Source organism: Leopardus geoffroyi, chromosome C3 (assembly GCF_018350155.1).
Source record: "Leopardus geoffroyi isolate Oge1 chromosome C3, O.geoffroyi_Oge1_pat1.0, whole genome shotgun sequence".
In the NCBI taxonomy this organism is placed as follows: Eukaryota; Metazoa; Chordata; class Mammalia; order Carnivora; family Felidae; genus Leopardus; species Leopardus geoffroyi.
In genome coordinates, this window is record NC_059338.1 from 29,071,361 (window position 1) to 29,097,149 (window position 25,789).

General features: G+C 54.6%; 1 protein-coding gene across 14 annotated transcripts in view; it reads right to left on the reverse strand.

The window, feature by feature from the left end:
• Window positions 1–25,789, reverse strand: part of NAV1 (neuron navigator 1) — a 246,154-nt gene that overhangs the window by 127,255 nt on the left and 93,110 nt on the right. For 10 of the 14 annotated variants that reach the window (XM_045456509.1, XM_045456504.1, XM_045456505.1 and 7 more), the window contains one exon: window positions 22,135–22,929. The exons of the other annotated variants lie outside the window; for them this stretch is intronic. In XM_045456509.1, coding sequence (XP_045312465.1) covers window positions 22,135–22,929 — 795 coding nt within the window. The remainder of the gene's footprint in view (window positions 1–22,134; window positions 22,930–25,789) is intronic. 14 annotated transcript variants of the gene reach the window in all.

Sequence of the window (25,789 nt, forward strand, 5' to 3'; positions counted from 1 at the left end):
CCTGACCTGGGTTTTCAGATGAGGCACACCTTCTCCATAGCCATTTTGTCCAAGGCCTGCTCTTCCTCCTTCGAAGAATTCTTCCCGAACTCCACTTAGCTCGACTCCTCCACATTCTCTCAGTATTTATAGACTCAGCTGACACAGTGTTCACAGAACTTATGATCAACAGTCCCACATCGAGGCTCTGGGAGGGCTGGTATTCACCTGCTGTGTGCCTCGTGTGTGCCCACAGTGGCCGCATCCACTCTAGCTGCCTGATGCCCACACCTGCCCTGGTTAGCGGGCCTTGCCTTCCCATCAGACTGGTGGCTCTCTGATGCAGGGCCTCTTTCTTTGCTTTGCATTTCTGCCTTGGGCTTAGGTGAGGAAGCAGAGGGCTGGGAGTGGCCGGTGACGATGGGCTTGACACGCCTGGTTGTAAAAAGGAGGGGGGATGTGAGGTCAGTTCACACTTTTGGGGGGGCCGACAATCCAGTCTACGGAAAACGAACAGCTGCTTCGCTGTTTCTCAGTCTCCCTTGCTCTCTGCCTCCCATTTCGCCGCTCACCAGCTACTATGCCAAGGGAAGAGAGCAGAAACGAAATCTGATAAGTGTGTGCCTCCCACGACCATCTCTTACAAACCAACTCTCGCTTCGATCCTATATGCCACGGCCCGTTTGTGGGGCCCTGCCTGCCCACGTGCCGGAAGCGGTGGGCTCAAATCCTAGAAGCAATCCATCAGATGCAGGGACACATTCTTACGGTGCCCTGAAATAAACTGTTAAGACTTTTGTTGCATTCTCACGGAGCCTAAAACAATAAATTTGCTAAAACACAGTGAAAGTGGTTAAGCTCGCTCTTTTCTTTCTTTTTTTTTTTAGCCTGCAAAAAGTGTTATGTTTAAGATTAATAGCAGGTTGTGTGTGTGTGTGTGTGTGTGTTTTTTAAGAGACTAAAGTCAAGTCTTTTCTTTCCACTCAGAGAAGTCTTACTTGCTGAGTGACCAGTGGGCAGAGTTCTGCATCTGGGTCTAACAGGCACCCCTGAAGGGCTTTCTTTTGTCTCTGATCTGCACTGGTCTGTGTGTGTCCACAGGGCAGCCAAACTTGTCCGTCTGCCAGGCTGTGGATTCCCAGGGCCCAGTATGTGTTATAGATTCATCAGGCCTGCCTTCCAGAAGTACCTGAAGTCAGTCTCCGGCTGTAGGGATACGGGCTGCTGGCCTTCTTTTTTATTTTTTACGCATTTTTAAAAAACGTTTATTTATTTTTCAGAAAGAGACAAAGCACAAGCAGGGGAGGGGCAGAGAGAGAGGGAGACACAGAATCTGAGGCAGACTCCAGGCTCTGAGCTATCAGCACAGACGGGACTCGAACCCATGAACTGTGAGATCATGACCCGAGCCAAAGTCAGATGCTTAACTGAGCCACCCAGGCCCCCGGGGCTGCTGGCTTTCTTAAAGCATCATGACTATCTCCTGAGAGACCACCTAGCTTCTGTGGCATCTTGGCAGTCAGCATAGCTCAGTGGTTGGGCATGTAGTGTCTGGGGTCCTGTCACTTAACCTCTCCGTGCCTCAGTTTCCTAGCCCATAAAACGTGAATGATGAGGACAATAATATCTATCTCAAAGCGTGCTTGTAAAGATTAGCTGAACTATTATACATAAAGCCCCTAGAACAGTGCCTGGCACAAAGAAAATGCTCTATTACCCCACGTTACAGTAAAGCGTAATGACACCTAGTTCCCAGGGACCTTCTGTGCTGGGAAAGAAGGTCCTTTTAGGCCAAGGCTTTTCAAATCACAGACTCTAATTGTTTTGTGGATCATGAAATCAGTTTAGTGGATTGCAACCGACAACAAAAAAGCGAAGACCATCTACAATAAAACAACACCAAGTACGTTGTGCATAGTCAGTATTGTTGCACAGAACTTTTGACACAATATGTACACACTGGATTTGCTCTAAAATGTATTTCTTTCAACGTTTATTTATTTTTGGGACAGAGAGAGACAGAGCATGAACGGGGGAGGGGCAGAGTGAGAGGGAGACACAGAATCGGAAACAGGCTCCAGGCTCTGAGCCATCAGCCCAGAGCCCGACGCGGGGCTCGAACTCACGGACAGCGAGATCGTGACCTGGCTGAAGTCGGACGCTTAACCGACTGCGCCACCCAGGCGCCCCTCGAAAATGTATTTCTTATTGGGAGTTGAGATAAAAGGTTAGAACACATGGCTTGAGGGTGTTGCCAGTTAATGACCAGCTCAGTGTGTGTGAGCTCAGGGTTCGATGCTGAGAGAAAGTGGGGAAGGAAGAGCTAGGAACACTCTGACGGACTACAGGATGCCATTCATAGGGTGAGGGTGGGAAAGAGGACGCGGAAGCTTCAGGATGGCAGTGACGGTCTTGTCATTTGACCGAAGCTGAGCCTATTCCCCATGGAGGACTGGAAAAGCCTCCTTTGAACGAGTTTTACCCCAAGACAGCTCTACGTTACTTGCCAGAGATAAAGGCGGGCATCCACAATATGACCAGTGGCCTGGTTCCCCATGGGAACTAGCAGACAAGAGCCCCTTTGTGGGCCAGGTCTGCTGACTGGACCGCAGGGAAACTCGGAGAGAAACATGCACTGCCTGCAGAGGCCTCGGCTCATCCTCCCATCCCACCCCTGCATGCCCCCGGCTCTGTGTTGTGTCTCCCAGGGACGCCGTGCGTTACAAGGAGTTTGCACACCCATGACCTCATCTGGTCCCCCCAACGGCTCCCTGAGCTAGAAAGGGTGGGGGAAAATATGAACCCCTATTTAGAAGAGATGAGAAAACCCGAGGCCCCCGGGGGCCAAAAGATTTGCTCAAGGTCATATAATAACGGTCGGCCTCATATAATAACAGTACGGCCTCCCGTTAGTCCAGCAGAGTTCCCTTTGCCCACCCTGCACAGAGGTGTATGTAGATGGGATGGGGTAGGAGGCAGGAAAGGGGGAAGGTGTCAGCTTTCCCAGCATATCTGGAGCTCCTCAGTTCAGTCCATAAAAGGAAGGTATGGAGAGGGGAAATACCAGCCCAGCGAGGCGGAATGCTGACCTTTAGCACTTGGTTATATCCCGGGAAGATGACAAAATCCCTAAGGGCAGGGGCCTTTCTACACTTCTGCTGTCATACCACAGCATCCAGCACGGTCCTGGGCTCAGGGGTACGTGTTGCCCACTGCGGTGAAGAAAGCAGGCCCTTTGGAGGTCACCTGCAGCTCTTATAACTGGGCACACTGGGACGGAAACAATCAGCATCACAGCTGCCCTAACAGCGCCCCGGTTCGCTAACCTTGCCTCTGAGGCTGTAGGCGGGATGGGTGTTCCGGCCACACCACTGGTGCCGCCATCACCAACAGCATCACCACAATCACCTCCACTTTTGGCCACCAAAGCGTCGCCAAAACCATCACCATCATTGCTGCTGCCACCACCACAACCATCACCATTCGCACCACGTCGCTGCTACCACTGCTACCATCCCGGTCACGACCGCATCTGCCTTCTCAGGGCACTGACTGTCCCTCCCCCTTCCTTGAGTTCAGCCCGTGTTAATCTCACAGGTCCTACGTTCAGTTGAGCTTTCCTTTTCTACATTTTTTTAATGTTTATTTGAGAGAGCGAGCATGCGCGCACGCATGCGAGAGACAGAGAGAGAGAGAGAGAGAGAGACAGGCGTGGTGGGGGGGGGGAGGATCTGCAGCAGGCTGTGTGCTGACAGCAGAGAGCCCGATGCGGGGATTGAACTCACGAACCGTGAGATCATGACCTGAGCCGAAGTCGCTTAACCGACTGAGCCACCCAAGTGCCCCCAATGAACTTACCTTTTGTAAGGTAACTGGGGGATTTTGTTGTTAAATTTCTGTGCTTTGCCCATAAGAAACTTTTGTATTTAGGCAAAATGAGGCACTCCTGTCCCTTCCCCCAGAATGTCTCTGGTCAGTTATTCAGCCTCTCCTCTTCAGCTCCCTCTCTGGAGCCTGCAGGAGACCCATTCGCTGCCCTCCAATGCCCACTATCTGCAATGCCTGCTCCCTACCTCAGGCCACTTCTGCGTCCCCTGGATGTCTCCAACTGGGGCCCCGTTGCTCTTGCCTCCTATATTCTCCCACAGCAACCTGAGTCGCTTTTGAAAACCACAAACCTGATGTCACTCCTCCCACTTAAAACCTTTCCTGTCTTTCCATTGGACGTAAGGACAAAATTCGTTTAAAACACTGCCTGGTATACAGTAGATGACCAACACATTTGGTGGGGGGGGGGGGGGTCTCCGGATGTTGAGGGCACTGGCCTGATGGTAGCCATGCCTGGACTCTTAACCGTGATACTGCGTGGGCTCCCTCAGCCCCGGCCCGGGACACCTCTAGGGCCAGCCACACTTAGGCACTGGTCTTGTGTGTTCTCTAGAAAACCACAACCAAGGACCTGATTCTGATATCGCTTTGCCCGTGGCTCTGCTCGGCGGAGTTAGGAAGCAGACGTGATGAAAACAGACTCCAGCAGTCGAGGGAGAGCACGATGATGAAGATGGGGCTGCGAGGGATGCAGGTGAGGCAAGAAGGTGTAGGGACAGGAGTCTGGAAGGGCTGGCAGGGCCGGCTAGGCAAGGGGACCGGGATCCCCCACCGCAGAGGCAGCTCCAAAGCCACAGTCACCCCTCCTCTCACCAGCCTTCCGAGCAGCCGGGTTAGGGGTCACGATGACCCCTGGGACATCCCAGCCCCACTTCACCTCCCCATGGAGTCTCAGTTCCTGGGTGACTTTCATGACAGCACCCACACGGGAGAGCGGGGAGGGGCTCGGGTGCAGGCAGAGAGACCCCAGGAGGAAAGCCGGGCCTGGGCAGTGTGTGAAGAGGGATGGGCAGGGGGAGCTGAGCGGCCCCTGCCCACGGCAAGCCGTGCTACGTGCCAAGGTTTTTAAAGTGCCCACGAGCAAACATCACGTTTCATCCTAAAAAAAAAAATCACCCCATGAAGAGGCAGCAGAAGCACAGCTCATTTCCATCTGAGCACGAAGCCTGCTAAAGCCATCAGAGTAGGGGTGTTGGGGGATTTGGGGGGGCGGTGAGGCTGGGGGAATGCGAGCCTCCCGGCTCTGGGGCTGAAATACCAAACCCTGGTCGGCCTGCTGTTTGAGCGTGTGGCTTGGACTTCTGCAGACATGACCTCATTCTCCTGCCTCCTGCTGTTACCAGCCTCATTTTTCTGAGGAGGGAAACTGAGGCGGCCTTCCAGACCCCAGGAACACTCAGCCAGAAGAAGACATAGGCTCCGTGGTTTCAATGCCTCACGCGGAGCCCATCGGGCCCAGAATTTCCTGGCCTGTGAGGGTCCTCTGGTCAGTCAGACTGGCCCTTCACATGCCTGGCTGGGGCCTCCGTCCTCCCTCCTCAAGGGAATGGCATTTCCTTACATGTGGGACATTTGCCAGAAGAGGTTCCCTCAACCAGCCCCACAACCAGGGAGAGCCAGCTCTGACGGCCCCTCAGGTTTCACGGAGAGATTATATGAGTCTCCGTGGGTGGGAAGAACTGTGGAGTGACTTTTAAAAGCATATTTATGAGGTTTCAAAGCCACAGGGAGAGAGAGGTGCGTTTGTTACTTGACCCTAAAACCTCAGCAGACACAGTTTAAAAAACTGATGGGTCAGCCAGCAGCAGCCATTGGCTAAGGTGTCGCTGTGACAGGCAACGTCCTCCTCCTCCTCCCTCCCTGGGTTGACCTCCCAAAATAAGAAGCATCGCGGGACAGGAATACAAGTTGGGAGACCTGGATTTTGGTCCTGGATCTGCCACTCATTGGTTGAGTGACCTTAGGCGAATTTTGCCTTTCGGTACCTCAGTGCCCTCAACTTTTAAATGGGACTGGGTGATGAGGACTGATCCCTGGGGTCCCTCCAGGTTCTGACACTCTAAGAACCGCCTGGGTCCCCACCCCCTCCTCTCTGTGAAGAGTACCTACCGGCAGAGACATCTCGTCCCGCTCCTCCATTTCAAGGATCTGCTGGGAGTGCCACGCCGGGATGTCCTAACTTTAAAGCCTGAGGAACGGACGGCGTGACTCAACTTTAGTGCGGGAAAGTGCTAGGCCAGGAGTCAGAAGCCCCGCAATCCTCAAATCTGAAGGCCCTCAACATCTCTGGCCGGGAGGAAGCTGAGAGTGAGAGGGAGCCCCCGCCGGCCTGACCAGGAGAAACGCAGAACGTCCAGGACCCCTGCTTTGCTTCTGCCTCCTTCTCCAGGTTACAAGGTGGGCGATATCCTCCCAGCAAGCCACAAGCCGAGCATTTCCAGGGCCCCAGGGACGGGCGTGGACAGAGATGTCACTGGCTTCCTTCATGCGTCATTCCTGGGTCTCTATCCTAAAAGCAAGCTCTTAGCGTCTAACCTCAGTCCTTCTTGCTACTATCATTTTTCTTTTGATCTCTCCTCCGTGGATATAAAGGACAGTTGCTTTGCCGCCCTCACACACCATCCCCCACCCCATCTGTCTTTCCTCCCAGACTTATGTTTCCTACACTCAGAGCGGCTTGAGATAATATATAATTTTTTTTTTTTGTAAGGAGGGAAGCAAGACAAGAGTGGGTGTGGGGACAGATTCCCTTCCAATTATGTCTGGCTCAGGCTGATGCGAGTGTCAGTCTGCATTCCCCGAACACGTAGGAGCTGAGAAGCAAGAAGGAGGCAAGAGATAAAGAGGTGCCGGCCACCCCAGCCTCTGCCACGGGCGGACCCAAGGAGCCTGGGTGGCTGGGCACGGAGGGGTCGGGAAGGTGGCCTGTCTGGGAAAATGGTGGGGATCTGGAGCCCCATTCTCTCAGTTCTGCAACCTGTTCCCTCGGGCCCCGGATCCCCATCCAAACGGGCCTTACCTTTGATGCGCGGCCTTCACCTGCCCATTCAGAGCTCCCCGCTCCTTCGCTTCTTTTTACACGTGAGTTTGAGGAATGGAAACCGATACCAGTGATAGTCAAAAGAGACCAAAAGAAACCAGAAAAGTAAAACTGTTATCCCCGAAATCTCAAGGAGCGTAGTTCAAGACAGATGGTTTTTTTTTTTTTTTTTACCTCTACCATTGGCACAGATAATAGAGAGATGAGCGTGTTTGCAGTGTGGGCGGTAGAAACTCCAAACCTCAGCAGGTTTGCTGTCAGGCTGGGAGTGGGCAGGAGGCACGGGCAATTCTGGCCTTTTAGTGAAGAGTCTCACACAGTGTGACTGCAGAAAAGAAGCCGGGAGTTCTGAGCACACACCATGGTTTCACGCTGGTCTATCAGCCAAGGAAGGAGTGATGACGACCCAGCTGTCCTCAGGAGGGAAGGCCTTCCCTCTATCTGCCCACCTATGGCTCTTGCCCTCACACAGATCCGTGGCAGTGGCCGAGGCAGTGCAGAGGGGCCTGGCTGGAGGATGCCCTGAGCACAGCCAAGCCAGAGGGTTGGGAGAATGCGGGGTGCGCTTTGGAGAGGGGAAGGTGGGGAAGGAAGAAATGTGGGTGGGAGGATGCTGGCGTCTTTTAATCAAATGCAAATTTAAGGCAGACGGCATGCAAACTGACATGTCTAATTTTTGTGTCTGCAGTTTGGGCGGTGTTTGGAAAGAAACGAGCATCCTGGGGGAGATGCTTCCTGAGAACTTGCTCAGCACACACAGAAAAGACCTACAAACGAGTCATCTGGTGAACTAACTCAGCAGTGATGAGGCAGCACGACAGACGCAGGCCCCAAGAACACCAAAAGGAGAGAAAGGGGCATCCTGGGATGATGGGCCTGGCCACAGGGGGAAGGGAGGAGGTGGGTGGGCTGGTGGGAGGCTAGTGGCAAACGGGGCAGTTGGGGGCATGCTAAGGCTCAGAAAGAAGGGCCCAGAACACAGAGATCCGAGGACAAACAGTCTGGGGCCTCCAGGCACAAGGGCTGAATCTCCCCCCACCAGAAGGGGAGCTCCCTGAGGGCAATACCCATGTTTCCCCACCTGACTGGTGGGTCCTTAAGCATAGAGCTGAGTCTCCCCCAGCAGAACAGGGGCTCCTGAGGGCAAGGCCTACATCTCCCTGTCAGACTAGGGGCTCCCAGAGGACAGGGGTCATGTCTCCTTCCTCTACAACCTCATATAGTGGGGGTGGACACACAAAAATGAAATAATACTACAAAGCCTTGGGGCGCCTGGGTGGCGCAGTCGGTTAAGCGTCCGACTTCAGCCAGGTCACGATCTTGCGGCCCGTGAGTTCGAGCCCCGCGTCAGGATCTGGGCTGATGGCTCAGAGCCTGGAGCCTGTTTCCGATTCTGTGTCTCCCTCTCTCTCTGTCCCTCCCCCATTCATGCTCTGTCTCTCTCTGTCCCAAAAATAAATAAACGTTGAAAAAAAAAATTAAAAAAAAACAAATACTACAAAGCCTTCACTTATTGGGTGTCTGCAGGTGCCAGGCGTGGTGCTCAGTGCATTATGGATGTTATCTCATTCAATCTTGGTAGCAATCTTGTGAGATAGTATTATTTGGCATTTTCAACAGGGGAGGAAAATGCAGCTCAGAGAGCATAATTGGCTCAGGGTCTCTAAGTTGGTTAATACACAGGCAGGATCTGAACTCAGGACTGACTCCATACTCTGTGCATTTGACCACTAGATTCTGTGTCCTTCCTCCCAGGACCCCAGGCGGGTAAGGGTGATGGCTTAGGATATACAGAGCTGCTGCAAACAGCTTGAGTTGAGAGGCTGGGGACTTTATGATTGTGATTCAGAGATAGAATTTCAGCAGGAAACCCAATCTCTATGCAGCATGTGAGAAAATGGCAGAAATCCAGCCCCTGCCCAGCCTTAGGCTAGCATGAGTTCCTCTGGCTCAGAATCAGGGCTAGATCCTCTGTGGCAAATTCCTTCCCATCCCCCACTGGACATCCCACCCTTAAAGCAAAGCCGGGGAGCCTCCCCTCACCCTAGCACTCTGGCCTCAGCCTCAGGCTTGTGGAAATAATGGGTTAGCATCAAACTCATCCACCTGTTCTCCCCTGAGATAAGGGAAGGAGCCAGGATGTCTTGGCCTCATTTCTCCCCAGATGTCCTTCCAGCTGTGTGTTAACAGGCCACTGGGGTGGATTTCATGCCTCAATCCTGGAAGGACCTTTCAAGGACCACCAGGGGGGCTGTGGGTCAATGCAGGGACTGGGGACAGGGTATGACTGTTTCCGGGGACCTGGGGTGGAGAAGGGACAGATAAGCCCCGGGTAAAGCTATGGGTCAGGTCAGAGTCCCCATCCTTACACAGAGGTCAGGACATGGTCAGTTTCACCCCGATCTAGACAGGATCCAGGTCTTGAGTTAAGGACTAGGGGTGGGTAATGAACTCGAACAACCTCTGACTACCTTCTTCACATCCACTTCTGGTTCAACCACTTCTTCACATCCACTTCTGGTTCAACCATACTGTTTTTGCTATTTTGTTTTCATCAAAGTCTAAACAACCACCAGGCTTATGTATTACTTTAAAAACGTTTGGCAAAGCCAATTTCTAGAGAACGTGCTTCTCCTCTATCCCTGTGATGGTTCAGTCACGCCGGCCCCACACCCCTGCGGGAAGACTGGCTGACGTCTTGCACAGGGAAGGCACGGAGTTGTGGGCATCCGTGTTCTGCCACGCGAGGTGGGGGCAGAAATGCTGGTCTGGGGTACAAAAGCTGGATCAGATGTGTGGAGCGGAACAGAGCACAGAGCAAGAACACTGAGCAGGTGAGGGTGCTCAAATAAAGTGAGTGTCCTTCACCCTGGAAACTTGGCTGATCCCTGCAAGACAGCTCTGGGTCTGTGTTCTATAACAAACTCCTCCTTTGGCTCAACCTGCCTCCAGGGGGTCTTCCACAAACATATCGGAGCTGGATTGAAATAGGGTCAGTAACGAGCCAATCTATGAATGAAGCCATTGGAATCCCTGGTTGACCCTGGGGTCTGCGGGGCCAGGGTGATTAGGACGAGGAAGGACAGGTGTCTGTAAGCAACAGAGCTAACTCTAATGATCATCTGTGATATGCCAGGCGCTCCATACTCTCTTCTATTTGATCTTCACAATTACCCCCATGTAGTGGGAATAAGCCCCATCCTACAGGCTCAAAGAGGAACAGGCTCAAAGAGGGCTAAGGACAGCCAGCTGGTAGGCAACAGAGTTTATTTGAATCCTCACACGCACGACAACTTTCTATTACCCCATGCAGTCAAGGTCCCAGAGATACACACGGGTCCAGGCCAAGGGCAGACGGCAGAATCTTGATGCATCCCTGTCCTCTATGACGTTTCATGCCGGCCGGCCCTTCTGGACTGCCAGGGCAGGTGCGCGGGTTGGAGAAGCGAACACAGACGGTGATGAAAGCATAGACAGCATATCAACCACAGGCTCCATAAACTGTCCACTGCCTGCAGCAAGTACCCAAGAGAGTCCAGGGAATGTGTTTGGCTCCCAGCTCCCTGGGCCACCATTCTTCTACAGAGGTCATCAGAGCGGGGCCCCTCTGGAATAAAGGATCTTGGCAGCCGCCCAGGAGGGTTGGCTATGCCTGTGGACTCTGCAAGGCCAGTGCTCTCTACTAGTGAGAAGCCCTAGAGCACAGTGCTTAGGAGGCAGGTGCTTGAGCCACATTGCCTGGAGGTCATACCCAGGCTCCTCGATTTCCTGGCTGTGTGACCCTGGGGAAGTTACTTAACCTCTCGGTTTCCTCATCGGTAAAATGGGAATAAAAATAGCACCTAACTCACTAGGTTGTTCTAGGTGACTAAATGAATTAATATATGTAAAATGCTTAGAACAGTGCCTGATACATAACACATAATAAATGATAGATATCATTATTGTGAGTCCTTGGATCTTCCATGTAGCTAACTCTCTAAATCTAGAAATCAGGGGCCACTGGCCAGGGGGGAACAAGAAAGGAAAAGAGAAGCCATGCCCTGCAATGCAGATAGGGCTGAATCTGCAACACCAGCCACGCACCAGCACTTTCCCACACATGCAGATGTCAAGGCATCTTCCCAGATATGGGAGCTGGGAAGTCTGACCCCTGTGTTACCACGAAGGAGGCTGAGGTTGAGGCACTAAGTGGCTTATTCAAGATCCACCATTAAGAGTGACAGACCCACGGGGTACCTGAGTGGCTCAGCTGGTTGAGTGTCAGACTTCAGCTCAGGTCATGATCTCGCAGTTGGTGAGTTTGAGCCCCGTATCAGGCTCTCTGCTGTCAGCACAGAGCCCGCTTCAGATCTTCTGTCTCCCTCCGTCTCCACCCCTCCCCTGCTCTCTCTCTCTCTCTCAAAAATAAACATTTAAAAAGTTAAAGAAAAAAAAGAGGGACAGATCCAGGATTACGGTTGTAGGGACTAGAGGAAGAGCTTGTCCCAGGCTGATATTTTGGGTCCTGATTCTTCCCGATCATTCTAGTCATCATGGGCTGATCCCTCATATCCTCTAGGAAGGCCCTCTCCCCAAGAGCCTTCCTGCAGCTGGGCACCGCTCTGTCACAGCATTGGCCATAACGCTGTATCACAATTGCCCATATGTGGTCTGCTTCCCGGACTAGACAGTAAGAGCCTTGGGAGGCAGATGTTGGGCCAAACGTCTGAGGAACGTTTGCCCAGGCAGAAGAGAATACGTTCTTATAGACCTGGGGTCTCAGGACCACTGCAAGGCTGGTTCAGCCTAAAGGTTCTAGAATGTCTGGAAGGCATGGGAAGCAGAAAGACCCTCCTTGTTGCGCAAGAGGCAGTGGAGTCTACGGTGAAATGGATGAGCTTGAATCAAGCCTCATTTGAATCTTAGCTTTACCATGAACTTGCCATGTGACCTTGAGCAAGCTGTGTGGCCTCGCTTGGACTCCTCTATGTTTCCACATACATCAGTCTTGTGCAATAGCAGGGTTAACAGTCTACAGAAATGCACCAGGAGGGGCATACTGGCTGCTAAAAAATACAAAGCACTCCCACACCAGTAGGCAAATTAAGTGCTTCCTTGGGCCCTCAACTGCTTCTCCTGCCACCCTGGTCACGTGGGCCCTTCCTCTGGGACCCCTACAATTCAGCATCCACAGAGTTAACATCTGGCGTAACAGAGGGCCCCCAGGATTCCTCCAGTTCCTCAGCCTGAGAGAGTTGTGAAATATTTTGCATGTGACCCTTGATTAATATCTCATTGTGAGGATGAAATGGGTTTATGCAAGCAAAGCATTCAGCACAGCTGGCAAACAGTGAGTGCTCAATAAATGTTAGTCACTATTTTGCTACATCTCCAGTGACAACTGTCTGTGAGTATTCAACGGTCCGCCACGGATCCTAAGGATGAAGGGGTTTTTTTTTTTTTTTTTTTTAATTTTTTTTTTTTTTTTAACATTTATTCATGTTTGACAGTGACAGAGACAGAGCATGAGCGGGGGAGGGTCAGAGAGAGAGGGAGACACAGAATCCGAAGCAGCCTCCAGGCTCTGAGCTGTCAGCACAGAACCCGATGTGGGGCTCGAACTCACCGCGAGATCACGACCGACGCTCAACTGACTGAACCACCCAGGCGCCCCAGGATGAAGGTTTTTGACCCACCTGCAGAGTCAGAGGCCTCAATTAAAGTCTCGGGCACTGAGTGCTTCCTTCTGGGGAGCCCAAACCCTGCAGCCAGGCCCTCGGCAGCCCCAAAGCTACAAGCTGAGTGGAGACGCCAAGCAAGGAGGCCTTGCCCTGAGCTCCTGGGAGCCCAGGAGTGCCTTCACAGTGGCAGCAAGAACAGGGGCAGCCGCTCCGCACTGCCTGCTGTGAGCAAACCCCACCGGCTGGGCGGGTGTCAGGCAGCACAGGGACGGAGTCTTGTCCCTGCACTGAGGAAGGCTGCCCCTCATGGTTGCTGCTGTCCTTGTCGACAGTGGGAGCAGCAGTTGTAGCACCTGCCGGTCTCGCTGCCCCAGGCGGGCACTCCTGCCTTCTCTGCTGCCATGACCCCCATCTCTGGAGCTGCAGCAAAGGAGCAGCATGACAGGGAAGCCGTGCACTGAGCACCACGGCAACCCCTGGACACCACATCACCATCCAGGCCAGGGAGGATCCATGTAGGATAGTATCTACTGTTGCTAAGGCAACCCCTGAATTCCAGGACCACACCTCCTGGGGATACCCAGAGATGCCAGGAAAAAATCAAGTCCTCTATGACAAAACACCCTAGCTCCTGTAACAACAGAACCCCATGGCAACATCCGGGGCACGGCCACTGGGACAGTCCGGTGGCATCGCAGAGAAGAGAGGAAGATAAAGATTTGAGTGGAGGATAAGTCCCTAATCCTTCACCAGGGCACCCTCATTCCCTGTGGGTCCTTCTACCCCAGGGTGGAGGGCTGTTCCCTTCAGTCCCCGAAGGACCATCTGTTCTGAGGGCGCCTAGCCAGCTAGTCCCAATCCAGTCCTCCTACTCCATCCAAGGAAAGCTGGATGACGGGAATGCATCTCCCCTTGTGCCAAGTGTTTCTGATTCCTTTAAATAGCTCCCCAACTTCCAACTCCCTCAGAAGGCATCCTGGACGGGACAAGTGAGCTAGGGGCTGAGATGTGGCCCACACCCTCTTTATGCCTGGTCTCTGAATTGTATGCGAACGAAATTCTCCTCTGTCTACTGTCTGATTGGTTTGTGTGTTGGTTCCATCGTGCACCGTCTGGTTCGTACTGGCCGTGGGCACTCCCCAGGCCTGGGGTGGGGCAGTGCCGATCCCCGGGCAAGGCAGAGAGCTAGCTGTACCTCAGGCCTAATCAGAGCTGCTGCTAATCAAAGGACAATCTCTGGTCATCAAGACGTCCTCTCTCTCCGTGCCTCTGGACTCTGCCGGGGCAGCAAGGGCAATCCTCACTCAAGCAAACAGATGCAGAGCTTGAGAGGCCCTGGGCTGACTGATCTCATCAGACAGTAACCTCTCCAAAGGACCAGTGAGCACAGGATTCTGTTGGGGATCCTTTGGGGCAAACCTTGATTGCTCTCCCCTGTTTAAATGTTGCCCAGAGCCTACAGTCAAGCCCCAGTGCACTCCACTCGGGTCCCCTCCGGACCTGTCTGTCCAGTCTCATTCTCTCTGTCGCTTCCTGTTCCACCTCTCTTCCAGCAGACAGGGCCCCACGATGAAGCCCATCACTTACCTCCCCCTTTCCTTTTCCAGTCCCTTCCACTTCTGTGGCTGGGATTTCAACCTTCTTTCAAAACCACATCACTTCTCCAGAGCTTCCCCTCCTCACCCACTGCACCCATGGGCACACTTGCCCCACATACCGACTCCTGCTCTCCTTGGCCTTGCCCAACTTTGTCACAGCACCTGCTACCATCGCCCGGTACAGGAAGGAGCGCGATCCTTCTCACCTCCGCTCTAGCCTGTCAGAAGCTAGCAAGCAGGGCCCAAAGCCTCAATGTCAGGGGCACAGTGCTTTGCCCACAGAGACTGCTTGACACATTGATTCTGAACTCAGTGCAAAGAAACTCAACTTCCAGGGCGTGGGAGGAGTCTTGAGGCTCCTGGAAGCAGCATGGCATAGAGGGTAAGTTCAAATCCTGGCTCTGCTGCTCACTTGCTCTACTAGTTTTGGGCAGATTACCTATAGATCGCAGGATTACTGTGAACGTTAAATGACTTGTTACACATAAGGAACAAGAACAATGCCTCTTTTACACCAAGTGATTGATATGTGTTCGTTATTATCATTAGATTATTGTATTCTCCGGGCCTACTTTCCGCACCCCCCTAGGAGAGTCAGGTGTCAGAGCTCCCAGGAGGCAGCTCCTCAGAGTGGGATGGTGGGAGTCCTAGGCCCCGTGGCAGCTTATGAAGCCTGCAGAGAAAAGCAAAGGCCTCCTGGGTGGCTGCCAGCTTCCCCCAAAGGGAACGGCCTGTTTAGCTAGTCACCAAAGGCAAAAGGGAGCCTGTGTCCTGAGAGTCCGAGGACTCACCAGCACTCATAGTGCTTTTCTGGGAGAGAAGCCAGGGAGACCGAACCCCTGCGGCCTCCGCCTGGGGGTCTATTTGAGGGAAATCGTTCCACCCTGGTCATATTTCAGACTCTTTCAAACCTGCCCAGTCCTTGCATGCACAGAACGCATGCACACAAATGTACCTTGAGCACGTGCATATCTGCTGGAGGACAGTCAGTGCTCCACATGACATATGCAATCCCCTGCACACCCTGCGTTCACACCCTGACTCCCAAGTTCATCTTAGGGTTACCGGCCATATGCCACACCCCCTCTGAACCCAGGACCTCCGCACACACACCTAAGTCTTGCTCCTCAACATGTGCTACCCTCCTACCCAGCCCAAGGTCCTCATTTCCAATCTGGCTCTCCACGTTAACACCTGCGGCTTATGACACTATTCCACCTCCCAGACCAGATCACACCTAATGGCAACACCCTGACCAGATAGCCTGCAAGACGACCCTGGGGACCAACACTGGGAGCATGGGACAGCACACCGCGGGTCTGCTGGGCCGGGCTTGCTCTCCGTTTCTACATCCCCAGCGCAAAAGAGTGAGCGCCCTGACAAGTCCACAGCAAGAGCCGCGGCCCAGGAATTAGAGGGCTGCGGAGAACCCGCCCGCTCCAGTGGCCCTGAAATGTGTCATTGAGACGTCCAAAATAGACTTGCCCATGGCCCAGGCCAAGGCCCAGCCCCTGCAGAGCCCTGGCCGCCTTGCTGAGGTTTGGCTGGAGCGGACTTGGAGAACTGTGTGTCAAATGCATGATGTACGACAGCACTGGCAGCAAGAGCCTGGAACCTGCTGGAGCCAAAGCTCTCAGGGGTGAACCTGCAGCCCGTGGATGGGCTGTGCTCCGTGCTCTCCCACCCCCACTGCAGCACTACAACAGGCCTGAGGAGTCTGGGGGCCCCGCTCCCGCTAGGTCCCCATCCTCCTCCGCGTAGCTTCCCACCCTTGCAGTTTGCTCCTTCTCCTGCCAGAGGCATAGGTGCTGAGGAAAGACGAAAAGCCCGGACCCATCCCACTTATTCCAGGCACGCGTGTTGTGCCCGTACTTAGCCCACAGCCGCCAACATGCTGGACACACCCTTGGCACAACACTAATCCTTCCTCAGCCTCCGGTTGGGAGACGGAAGCAGCTCCTGGGGCACCTTCCCAGTCTGCACCTTGATCCCTGCTGGTCAGAAGGAAAAGAGACCTGTGTGCACTGAACGAGGCAGAACTGAACCCAGGGGGCTCTGGTTTTGTCTCCCTACAGGAGGGTCAGTCCCCAAAAGCAACTGGGAGGGAAGGTGTCGGAGATGAAGTCCACTTTGAGGGCTGACCCAGTGTTCCAGGGGCTTCTATGGACAGAGCATGCCCACCGAGGGCCAGTGAGCTGTGCCTGGCCCCCGGCCCTTCCTGTGCACGAGAGGGAAGGCTGCAGGCTCCAGGGACTTCAAACGCATCTGGGTAATCCAAACAGGGTGTGGGAGGAGGTCAGCCAGCACAAATGAGAAACATGTGGCGTCCGTTTCCCCACTGCTGGCTGGCTAGCACAGGGTTTCCAGGCAGCGGGAGAAGGCTGTGGGGAGGAGGCCAGGTTGGACCCAGAGAACACACAGCCAGGTGCCCAGATGCAGATATTATGAGCAGGCGGGGGTGGGGTCCAGGTGGGGAGCAGGACTCTGCTGGGCCCAGGAATCAGGGTGACGGATCGGCTCCTCTTCCTAGCAAGTCTTATTCCAAAGGGAAAGACAAATGGACGGAAAATTAAAGGAGGCGACAACGGGAGAAAAGATGCGGTGGAATGTGGCTATGTGTCTGACCTCAAATATAAGAGAGCTGTGAAAGGCAGGCTAGCTTAACCTGGAAGGATCTAGGCAGTAGGTTTGGACCCATGGGTGGAAATTCTCAGAAAGAAGATGCTTAGCTCAACAGGCTCTCCAAAAATGAGCACTTTCCAGGAAAATAAGGTAGTGAGCCCTCTGTCACTAGGAGTGTGTAAACAGAACACCCACCTGCCTATGATGCTATAGAGGGATTAACTTCAGCTTTGGGTGGGTGGCTCAACTAGACAATTTCCATTCTGTGGTTCTGTGAAATCCCAGGGAAGGGTGGGGGAGGAGGAGGATTCTGCACAGAGAAGGGGATTTTTCTCTCCCTGGCTGTATGAGGAGACACGGCAGTGTCTGCAGAGGTGGAGCAGTGGCAGGGGGCTGAGCTGCAGTTAGGAGCCCTGGGGGCTCTGCTCAGCCTGGTCAATGCAGGACTGGTTCTCCCTTGAACCTCAGAAGGCAACCTGCCCCTTCAGTCCTTGGGGTCAGAGGCTGTGAGGCGTGGGTATGTGTGTGTGGAGGGACGGTTGCAGAGAAGGGGAGCCTGGAAGTTAGCAGGAGAAAGGATCTGGGGCTGGCAGCCTAGAGTTGGGGACAGGACACAGGAGGGGGGTCAGAGGTGTGTGGGGCGTGGGGGGCAGAACAAACGGGAAGCATCAGGAAACACCCCAGGATTCCAGGTGACTTGGTCCTGTTACCCATTCAGTCCACGTCTAGAAGGGGCCGATGGCCTGGGGTTGGAGCCACCAGTGATGACGAAGGGCATCTCTCTGGGTTGGTTTACGCTTCAGGCACTTCTGCTCCATCTGCCTGTCTCCCCAGAGCAGAGGAACTACCCCCAAGACCTACTCATCCATCCATCCTTTACTCTCAGAAGCAGAGCCTTGGCTGCCGTGTGAGGAGGACGGCTTTGCCACAGCGGCGTGAACAAGGCAATGCCCAATGGCTAGGACCAGGACCCGACTGGGGCCCCTCAAAAGCACTAAAGCCTAGACTGGGAAGGAAAAGTTCCGAGCAGTGAGTAAAGAAATGTTCCCCTTAGTGCTAAGCTTGAGGAAGGCAGGAGGCCTCACAGCTGGAAGGTTCTATGCCAATTTCTTCTCCACATACATGCTCACCTGCAGACCGCCACACCTTGCCACAGTCCTTCCTTCGGCCTGTGACTTTACAAGCACTCTCTGGCAAACTGCTGTGCCCAAGGAAGGCTAGTGAGTTGTGTCCTCGTGCTCTAGCTAGGCCTCCAGGGAACTCCCCGGCAGGCTTCAGGAGTGGCTCTGGGCGTGGAGTGTCTGACCTGAGGGTGCTAGGTGAGCCTGCACATATCACCTGTCTCCTCCGGGCATCAGTTCTTTCCTGGAGAACTCATTGTAACTCCTCTTCCCACCCGGACCCCCACCCAGTGCACGGAAGAAAAAGGAAGTAATTTCTGCCCTCCCCCTATTCAAAGGGTCCCAGAACACATTCTCTAGACTAAACTCCACCCTCACCACGCCTCCAAAACCCACCTCAGCCAACTGGCTTAGAGATGGATGGCTTCTTGGACTTCCTTCCCCTCTTCTGTTTGCCCTCAGCCTCTGAGGGCCTAACTGTTGTCATGGCAACCCCTCACAAGGGTCCAGACACCATGAGGAAGTGGGGCTAGGAACTCCAGAGGCCTCGGCTCCTTTACACCCTGACCTTGGGCTGCCTTAGCTGTCTCATTTTGTCCCTTTGCCTAGAGGGTTGAAGAAAGGAAAAATGACTGTGTGGGGGCTCAACAGACTGATTTTGTTTTGAGATCCTTAGGTCCAGGGCTGATAAGGCAGGAAGAGTGGGGTCTGGGATGGTATTGTGTATTGAAATGGCCTGGGACATTTTCAAGGTCTGATCACCTTAATCTGCATCCCCCTCCCCAGCCCTGTAAGTAGGGAAGAGTCATGGGGGTGGGGTCTCTTTCATTCACAAATGGGGAAACTGAGTTCCAGGGGAGGTCACAGAGCTTAGAACTTTTGGACAGGAAACTCAAGATTGCAGCCTCTGACCCTGTCCTCAGTTCCAGGCCTGGTGACATTTCCTCTCAGAGTCAAACTGCTTGATGTAGATTATCATGCCAGGGTCCAAAGGCATCTGATTGCTGGGATTGGCCCATTTTCCCCTGGGCACTCACCCCTCAGCCTTCCAAGTTTCCAGGGTTCCCCAGTGGGACCCTAGTTATTTGGCAGCTTCCAAAGCAAAGGAAGGGGTAGGGAGCCTGCCTAGACCATCTGGGTTCCAGCTGATTTCTGGGAAGAGAATGATCAAATTTCAGCTCTTCTCTTTTATTCCAGAAAGGCTCTTATTTGGGGCTGCCTCACTCCTCCTTCCCTACCCACCCTCCCCAAGAAATTGGGTCTTGGCAGCTTTTTGGGTCTGGGATGGTGCTAAGGAGTGTGTAACCTTTGACCCTCAGCCTCTCAGGTAGGGAACAAATACTCCGTTTTTACTCAACATCCTGAGGCATCAAGACAGGCGTTCTTCTCCTCAGGAGCCACCCTGCTCTCCAGTGAAGGTCAGTCCTGACAACCTGGAACATCTTCATAGGCTTGGAGAGACTGATCCAGCTCTGTTGTCCCCTGGCCCCCAAACACGTCAGTCTACCCTCCACCCCAACTCCCACCTTCACACAGAAGAGAAGTTTTACCTGAAGACAGCAGCTCCCACTCCCTCCCCTCCCCACCACCCTGTGAGGCCAAGTACTGTCCCTCTAGGACCTACCTGCATGCCCCACCCCCACCTTGGTTCTCGAAGCCCTAAACAGTCCAGCATGATTGCCAGACTTTCCACCTCTCTCCACCTACCAGAGATCTTAGCCTCTCAGCCCCTCTATGGGGTCATCAGTGCGGGTTGGTGGCCTATGTCCAGAGACACTTGCTTTGGTCAGGCCCCTCTTGACCTGCTGACTCCCCTTTCTTAATCGGGCCTCCCAAATGAAGCCAGTGCTTAGGAACACAAGGAGAACCTGCCTTCCATCACTAACTTAGAGGTGGCTCTAAGGCCCTAGAGGCTTTTTACTCTGCATTTCCCCAACTGGGAAGTGGTGGGGAGGGAGGTGTTCTCTCCTTATCTCCAAGGTTGCTGAAAGGCTGCAGCACCAGTGTGCTTTGGGAATGACAACTGCTGAACAGGAGTAAGGGTCCCCAGCTCAGCTCCCGCCCCCCTCCTGCCCTCCATCCCCATCCCCAGTCAGCTCTAGAACTATCTGTCAGGGTTTCTGAGGTTACTGCCTCTTGAAGAGCAACTAAGAGAGCTTCAACCAGGCAGCCAGGTCCTGGGACAGTGCTGGGTCTTGCAGGCCTGGGGACAGCCCAGATTGGCTAAGTCATTCCAAACAGGTGAAGCCCTGACCTTGAAAAGAGAGCTGTGCCCTCTACTTTTCTGAGTCCCTGACACTCCCTTCCTCTCCCCAGGAGACAGTCAGATACTCAATTCCTCTCCTGAGAACCATCCACACCCCATCCACACCCGCTTCTTAGTGCTCTCAGGGCCCGGGGAATGTTCCTCCTGAAGTCTGCCTGCCTGGTGCCTCCTCTGGCCTGAGTCACAATTCAATTATCACCTCCTTAAGCTTAAAGACCTCTCCTTTCCAGTTCTCCTCTAACACAGGGTCCCCTTTCATTTTCTCCATAGCCCTCTCTGTGTCTGGAATTATTTTATTTCTTCATTATCTGTCTCACCCCATTAGACTGTAAGCTCCTTGAGGAGGGCACTCAACACAGGGGTGGCACACTCCCTTTGCAGGGAGAGGCTGCCCTGTCAGCTTCTGTCCCCCCGCAACCCCCCAATCCCCACTTGTCCCTTCAGAGGCCTTCTGGAGGGGCTCTCCGAGGGAAAAGGCTGCTCTTCCCCTCTTTGCCCTTGTCCTGTCTCCTGACTGTCCCTGCAAAGCCCACACGCGGCCTGCTATGAGAGGCCCCCAATCCAAAGCTCCAAAGGCCTCTTGCCCCTGGTCAGCGGTTCCTCATGCTGGCCACTCCGGGGTCTGGGGATCCTGGGGTGACAAGAGCAGATCCAACCAGTCTTCTCCAGAGCTGCCAGTCGAACACCCCCACCCTCCATCCACCCCCACCCGCCCCACCGCGTCCAGCCCAGCGGGTCCCCGGACCGCAGCCCGCGTCGGCCCCGCCCCTTCACACGCGCATGGACACGCCCCTTCCCAGCCCCCAGCGGGGCGGGCAGCCTGCCTGGTACCCGGGAAGCTCGGGTCCCTCGGCGCCGGAGGACCCACATCCCAGCCACCGCAACAAGTCCGCGGAGCCAAGGCGGCCCGTTCGGGCTCCAGGCCTTGCCGCCGCCCTCCCATGGTCCCGGCACGACCCGTGCCTGCCCCCGAGGCGCGGCAGCCCTGAGTCCTGCACATCCCGGATCTATCCCTCTCAGGGAGAGGGCTCTCCGGGGAAAGCAAGCGCAGTTCCGGGGCCCGCTCCGGGTTTTTTGCATAGACTCTTCAAGCTCGGAGAACAATGGAGCAGCTCTCTGCGCTTCCTCCGCCCGGGCAAGCTTTGTTCCTTCCTTCCCGCCCGCTCGGCTTCTATTAGCCAAAGGGCAAAGGCTTCCCAGTCAACCAGGAGTCTCCGCGCGAAAGCCCAGACCTTTCCACACTCTCAAAAAAAAAAAAAAAAAAAAAAAACCCAAAAACAAAAAAACCTGGGGGTAGGGTTTTGGGCCCGAGCCTGGGCCGAGGTATAGGACGCACATCCAGATGCGCGCAGCTGGCCGCCCGCCCGCCCCCTGGCCCCAGACGTGTCTCCTTGCCAGAACCCCCACACCCGGGAAATCCGACTCGCGCTCCCATCGGGGATCCACAGAGGAAGTGGAGCCTCAGTTCGGCTCTGGGGCCAAACAGCCCTCACATCTGCTTTCCCCACATCTGTCCTCTAGATCCGGGCTCTCACTGGACTCTCCCCTAGCAATGCTGGATGCTCTCTCGCCAAGCACAGAGCACAACACAACCGAGGTCTCCATCAGCCCCAGATTGTGCCATATTAGGATTCTGGGCTTTAAAAATAAAGGAAGCTAATAGGCTCTATTTCTGAGAACGTGTGAGCGCCACACCATTGTCCAGTCTCACCTCAAGCAGGCCAGAGCAGAGCCTGGGCTCCTGCCTGGTGACATCTTTAAGAAGATGCACTTTAGCCACGCGCATCTGGAGGTAGGCCAGCCCTGCACATCTGGGCCCAATGCCCCCTAACAACCTGGCCGAAATCTGGAGAGCCCTCTCGGGAGGAGGAGAAAGAGAAGGGGCTCCGCTCTCCCCCACCTTCCCTTGCAGCTGACCAGGAGAAAGCCAGGGGTGGGGCGGGGAGGCAAGACTTACCCAGCATCTGGCTGAAAAGCAGCTGCTCCAGGTCTCCCAGCACGGTCACCACAAGCTCGGGGTCCACCTTGAGGAAGGCGCGTTCCTCCTGGCCCTTGGCGGAGGGCACCGGCCCGGAGCCCTTTTGCGCCTTGGCCTTGCTGGAGAGCAGCTCGTCGTCCGACTTGCCGTCGTCGCTCACGGCTGCCTCAGGAGCCTTGCTGAGCGGCTTGACCTCGGCGTAGGGGCCGCGCGGGATCCGGCTCGGCTTTCCCAGGCTGGGCGCGAGGGGAGCCAGGGGGGTCTTGGCGCCGCCCGCCGGGCTGCCCTTTGCCTGGAAGAGCGAGTGCTCCGACTTGGACAGCGTCTTGGACATAAGCGGAGCCTCGCGGCCTTTGGACCCCGCCTTGCCCAAGCCCTTGGGCGCCTTGGCCATATCGTCGCTCCACTCGGGCTCATAGAGCTGCAGCTTTTTCTCCGAGTCGGTGAGGAACGAGAGGTTGGTGAGCGACTTCTGCTTGCGCAGGTTGGAGGCGGGCGGCCCGCCGGGGACTCGGCTGTCCACGCTGCCAGACTTGAAGACCTTCAGCTCGGCCGCACTGGCCTTGGCCATGCCGCCACCGCCGCCGGGCGCCTTGGCGCGCTTGGGCAGCATGCCTCTGCCGTCCGCCGCTGCAGCCTTCCTACCGGCGCCCCGAGGCTCGTCCGCGCCCTCGTCCCCGCCGCCGCCGCCGCTCAGCTCCACCTCGGGCTGCACGCTCTTGACGCTGCTGCCCAGCATTCTGCCCGCGAGGAGCGCATGGACGATCCGCGCGTCTGCAGGCACGGCGGGGGCGGGGGCGGAGGGGGGGGGCGGGAGCGCAGGGAAAAGGAGGCGGGGGAGGGGAGGGGGAGAGAAAGGACGGAAGAAACCGAGGAAGATGGGGAGAGGAAGGGGGAGGAAACGAGGGAGGAGGGAGAAAGGCGAGCGAGGGCGCAGGGGAAAGAAACGCAGGGAAGGAAGCGGGGAAAAGGAAAGAGCGAGGAAACCGTGGAGCGATGGGGCGGGGTCGGAGGGAAAGGGGCGGGGCGGGGAAAATACAAATTAAAATTTACAAATCAATCAAAGGAAGAAAGGAAGCACGGCAGCTCCACGGGCGCTCAGAGGTGATTCGAGGCCCGGATCCCGGCCCTCCGCCTGCCCGCCTGTCAGTCCTGCAGGCAGAGCACTGCCGGGCAGCGCCCTCGCGGCACTCCGCCCGCCAGCTTGAGTAGAGGCTGCAGGCTGCAGCTCCGAGCGCAGGAAGAAGGGGAGGGGAAGGCGGAGGAGCAAACAGGAGGAGGGGAGGAGTGTGCGCAAGGGAGGGAGGTGGGGGAGAGCGAGCGTGTGTCTATTTCTGGCTCGGGAGGGGGTGGTATTTGCTGCGGAGATCCAGGGGCGGATGAGTAGGGGGTCGGGGGTAGATAAAGGATCCCACCAGTTTTTCTCCTGGCTTTCCACGCGGAGGTGGGACAGGTTCTTGGAGGGCACGGTAATCTCCTGCCGCGCCCAGAGTGTGGGGGGCCGTGGAAAGGATCTCTTGAGGAGATGTGGGGCGCAGGGAAAAGGGACTGAGACCGGGCAGCTCATGATGCAGGAGGAAAGGTGGGCTCGTGGGGTCCGGGAGAGATGTTGGGAGAGGGATAGGGGAACAGTAGTATCCAGGTTGCTGGTTCCCCCCACCCTCACTCCAAAACGTTGCGGTTTCCCTCCTGGAAACTCCCGGTACCATCTTACTTCAGTCTCGGAGGTTCATGGCCGCCCTCCTGAGGTAGGGGATACTTCCTGAGGTAGGGCAAAGGGGACGGGACTGATGTGGCCGGGGAAAGACAGGCTCAGAACTCACTGGGGAGGGGCATGGAGGCAACGACCAACTCTTGGGATCAGGAGATTAGGTTCCCATTCTATTGACTGCATGACCTTGTCAAAGTCATTGTGCCCCTTTGGCTTGCTCTCTTCTCTTACAGTGATTATAACACCAGTTTAATGGGCAAAAGGACTTTGGAACCTTAAAGCGCTTTGTCAAACCTAGCAAATCAGTTGGAGGCTTAGGACGGGTCCCCTGCCAGGCTGATCTAAAGTGGGACTGCAGAGCAATTTAAAAAGACGACATTTTCCTAGCCCCTTCCCCCCCCCCCCCCCGCCCCAACCTGGGCTCAGGGAAGAAAGATTGGGTCGAAGAGACAGAGACCAAGAGGGTTGGAGCAGGCAGCAGTTTGCCCAGAGCTGTCCCTCAGTAGAGGGCGACACCATCCATTTTCCCATGGCTTCCCAAGTCAGCACCAAGCTGCCTGAGCAAATGGTTCTGAGGCAAGAAAGTGAGGGACAGTGGGAATGCAAACTGGTGCAGCCACTCTGGAAAACAGTAGGGAGGTTCCTCAAAAAACTAAAAATAGAACTACCCTAGACCCAGCAATTGCACTACTAGGCATTTATCCATACAGGTGTGCTGTTTCGAAGGGACACATGCACCCCCATGTTTATAGCAGCACTATCCACAATAGCCAAAGTATGGAAAGAGCCCAAATGTCTGTCGATGGATGAACGGATAAAGAAGATGTGGTATAGATATGCAGGGGAGTATTACACGGCAATCAAAAAGAATGAAATCTTGCCCTTTGCAACTACGTGGATGGAACTGGAGGCTATTATGCTAAGTGAAGTAAGTCAGTCAGAGAAAGACAAACATCATACGACTTCACTCATAGGAGGGCTTTAAGAGACAAAACAGATGAAGGGAAGGGAAGGGAAACAAAAATCATATAAAAACAGGGAGGGGGACAAAACAGAAGAGACTCATAAATATGGAGAACAAACTGAGGGTCGCTGGAGGGGGTGTGGGAGGGGGGATGGGCTAAATGCGGGAGAGGCCCTAAGGAATCTACTCCTGAAATCAGGGTTGCACTATATGCTAACTAATTTGGATGTAAAGTTAAAATAATAAGAAAATAAAATAAAATAAAATAAAATAAAATAAAATAAAATAAAATAAAATAAAATAAAATAAAATAAAAATAAAATAAAAGTGAGGGACAGGAGAAAGCAGAGGGGGTGTCTCTAGAAGCAAAGCTTGTTCCAGGAGGGGCAGACCCCAGATGGAGCCACACACTAGGGACTGCAAAGCCCTAAGAACTCTTTTTTTTTTTTTAAGTGTATTTTTTTAGTAAGCTCTACACCCAACATGGGGCTTGAACTCACGACTCTGGGATCAAGACTTGCATACTCTTCCAACTGACCCAGCCAGGCACCCCAAGAACTCTTTGCCAAAACGTGCCAGCTGTCAGATTATCTGCCCACCCCGTCCCCAACCTCCCTCTCTCTAGCTTCCTGGCTGTCTCCTTAGACTCTAAAGAACCCTGTGCCTGAGTCTCATGGTTCACCCCCTCTCCTAGCACTAATCATCACAGCCTGCCTGGTGTGAGAGGTATTTGTGTACATGTCTGCCTCCCCCACCAGCACTGGAGCTTTCTGCATGCAGCACTGTGTCTCTCACCACCTTGCATGGAGCATCTGGGTCAGTAAAATGGATTTGGAGGCCCAAGCGCTGTACACGGGGCCTGTACCCTGTATGACCCTTGGGTCCTGATAGTGTCCCCAGAACTCTGCCTTCCATAATCCTAGGGCTGGACTGAGATGCCACAAACTCTGCAAGGACAG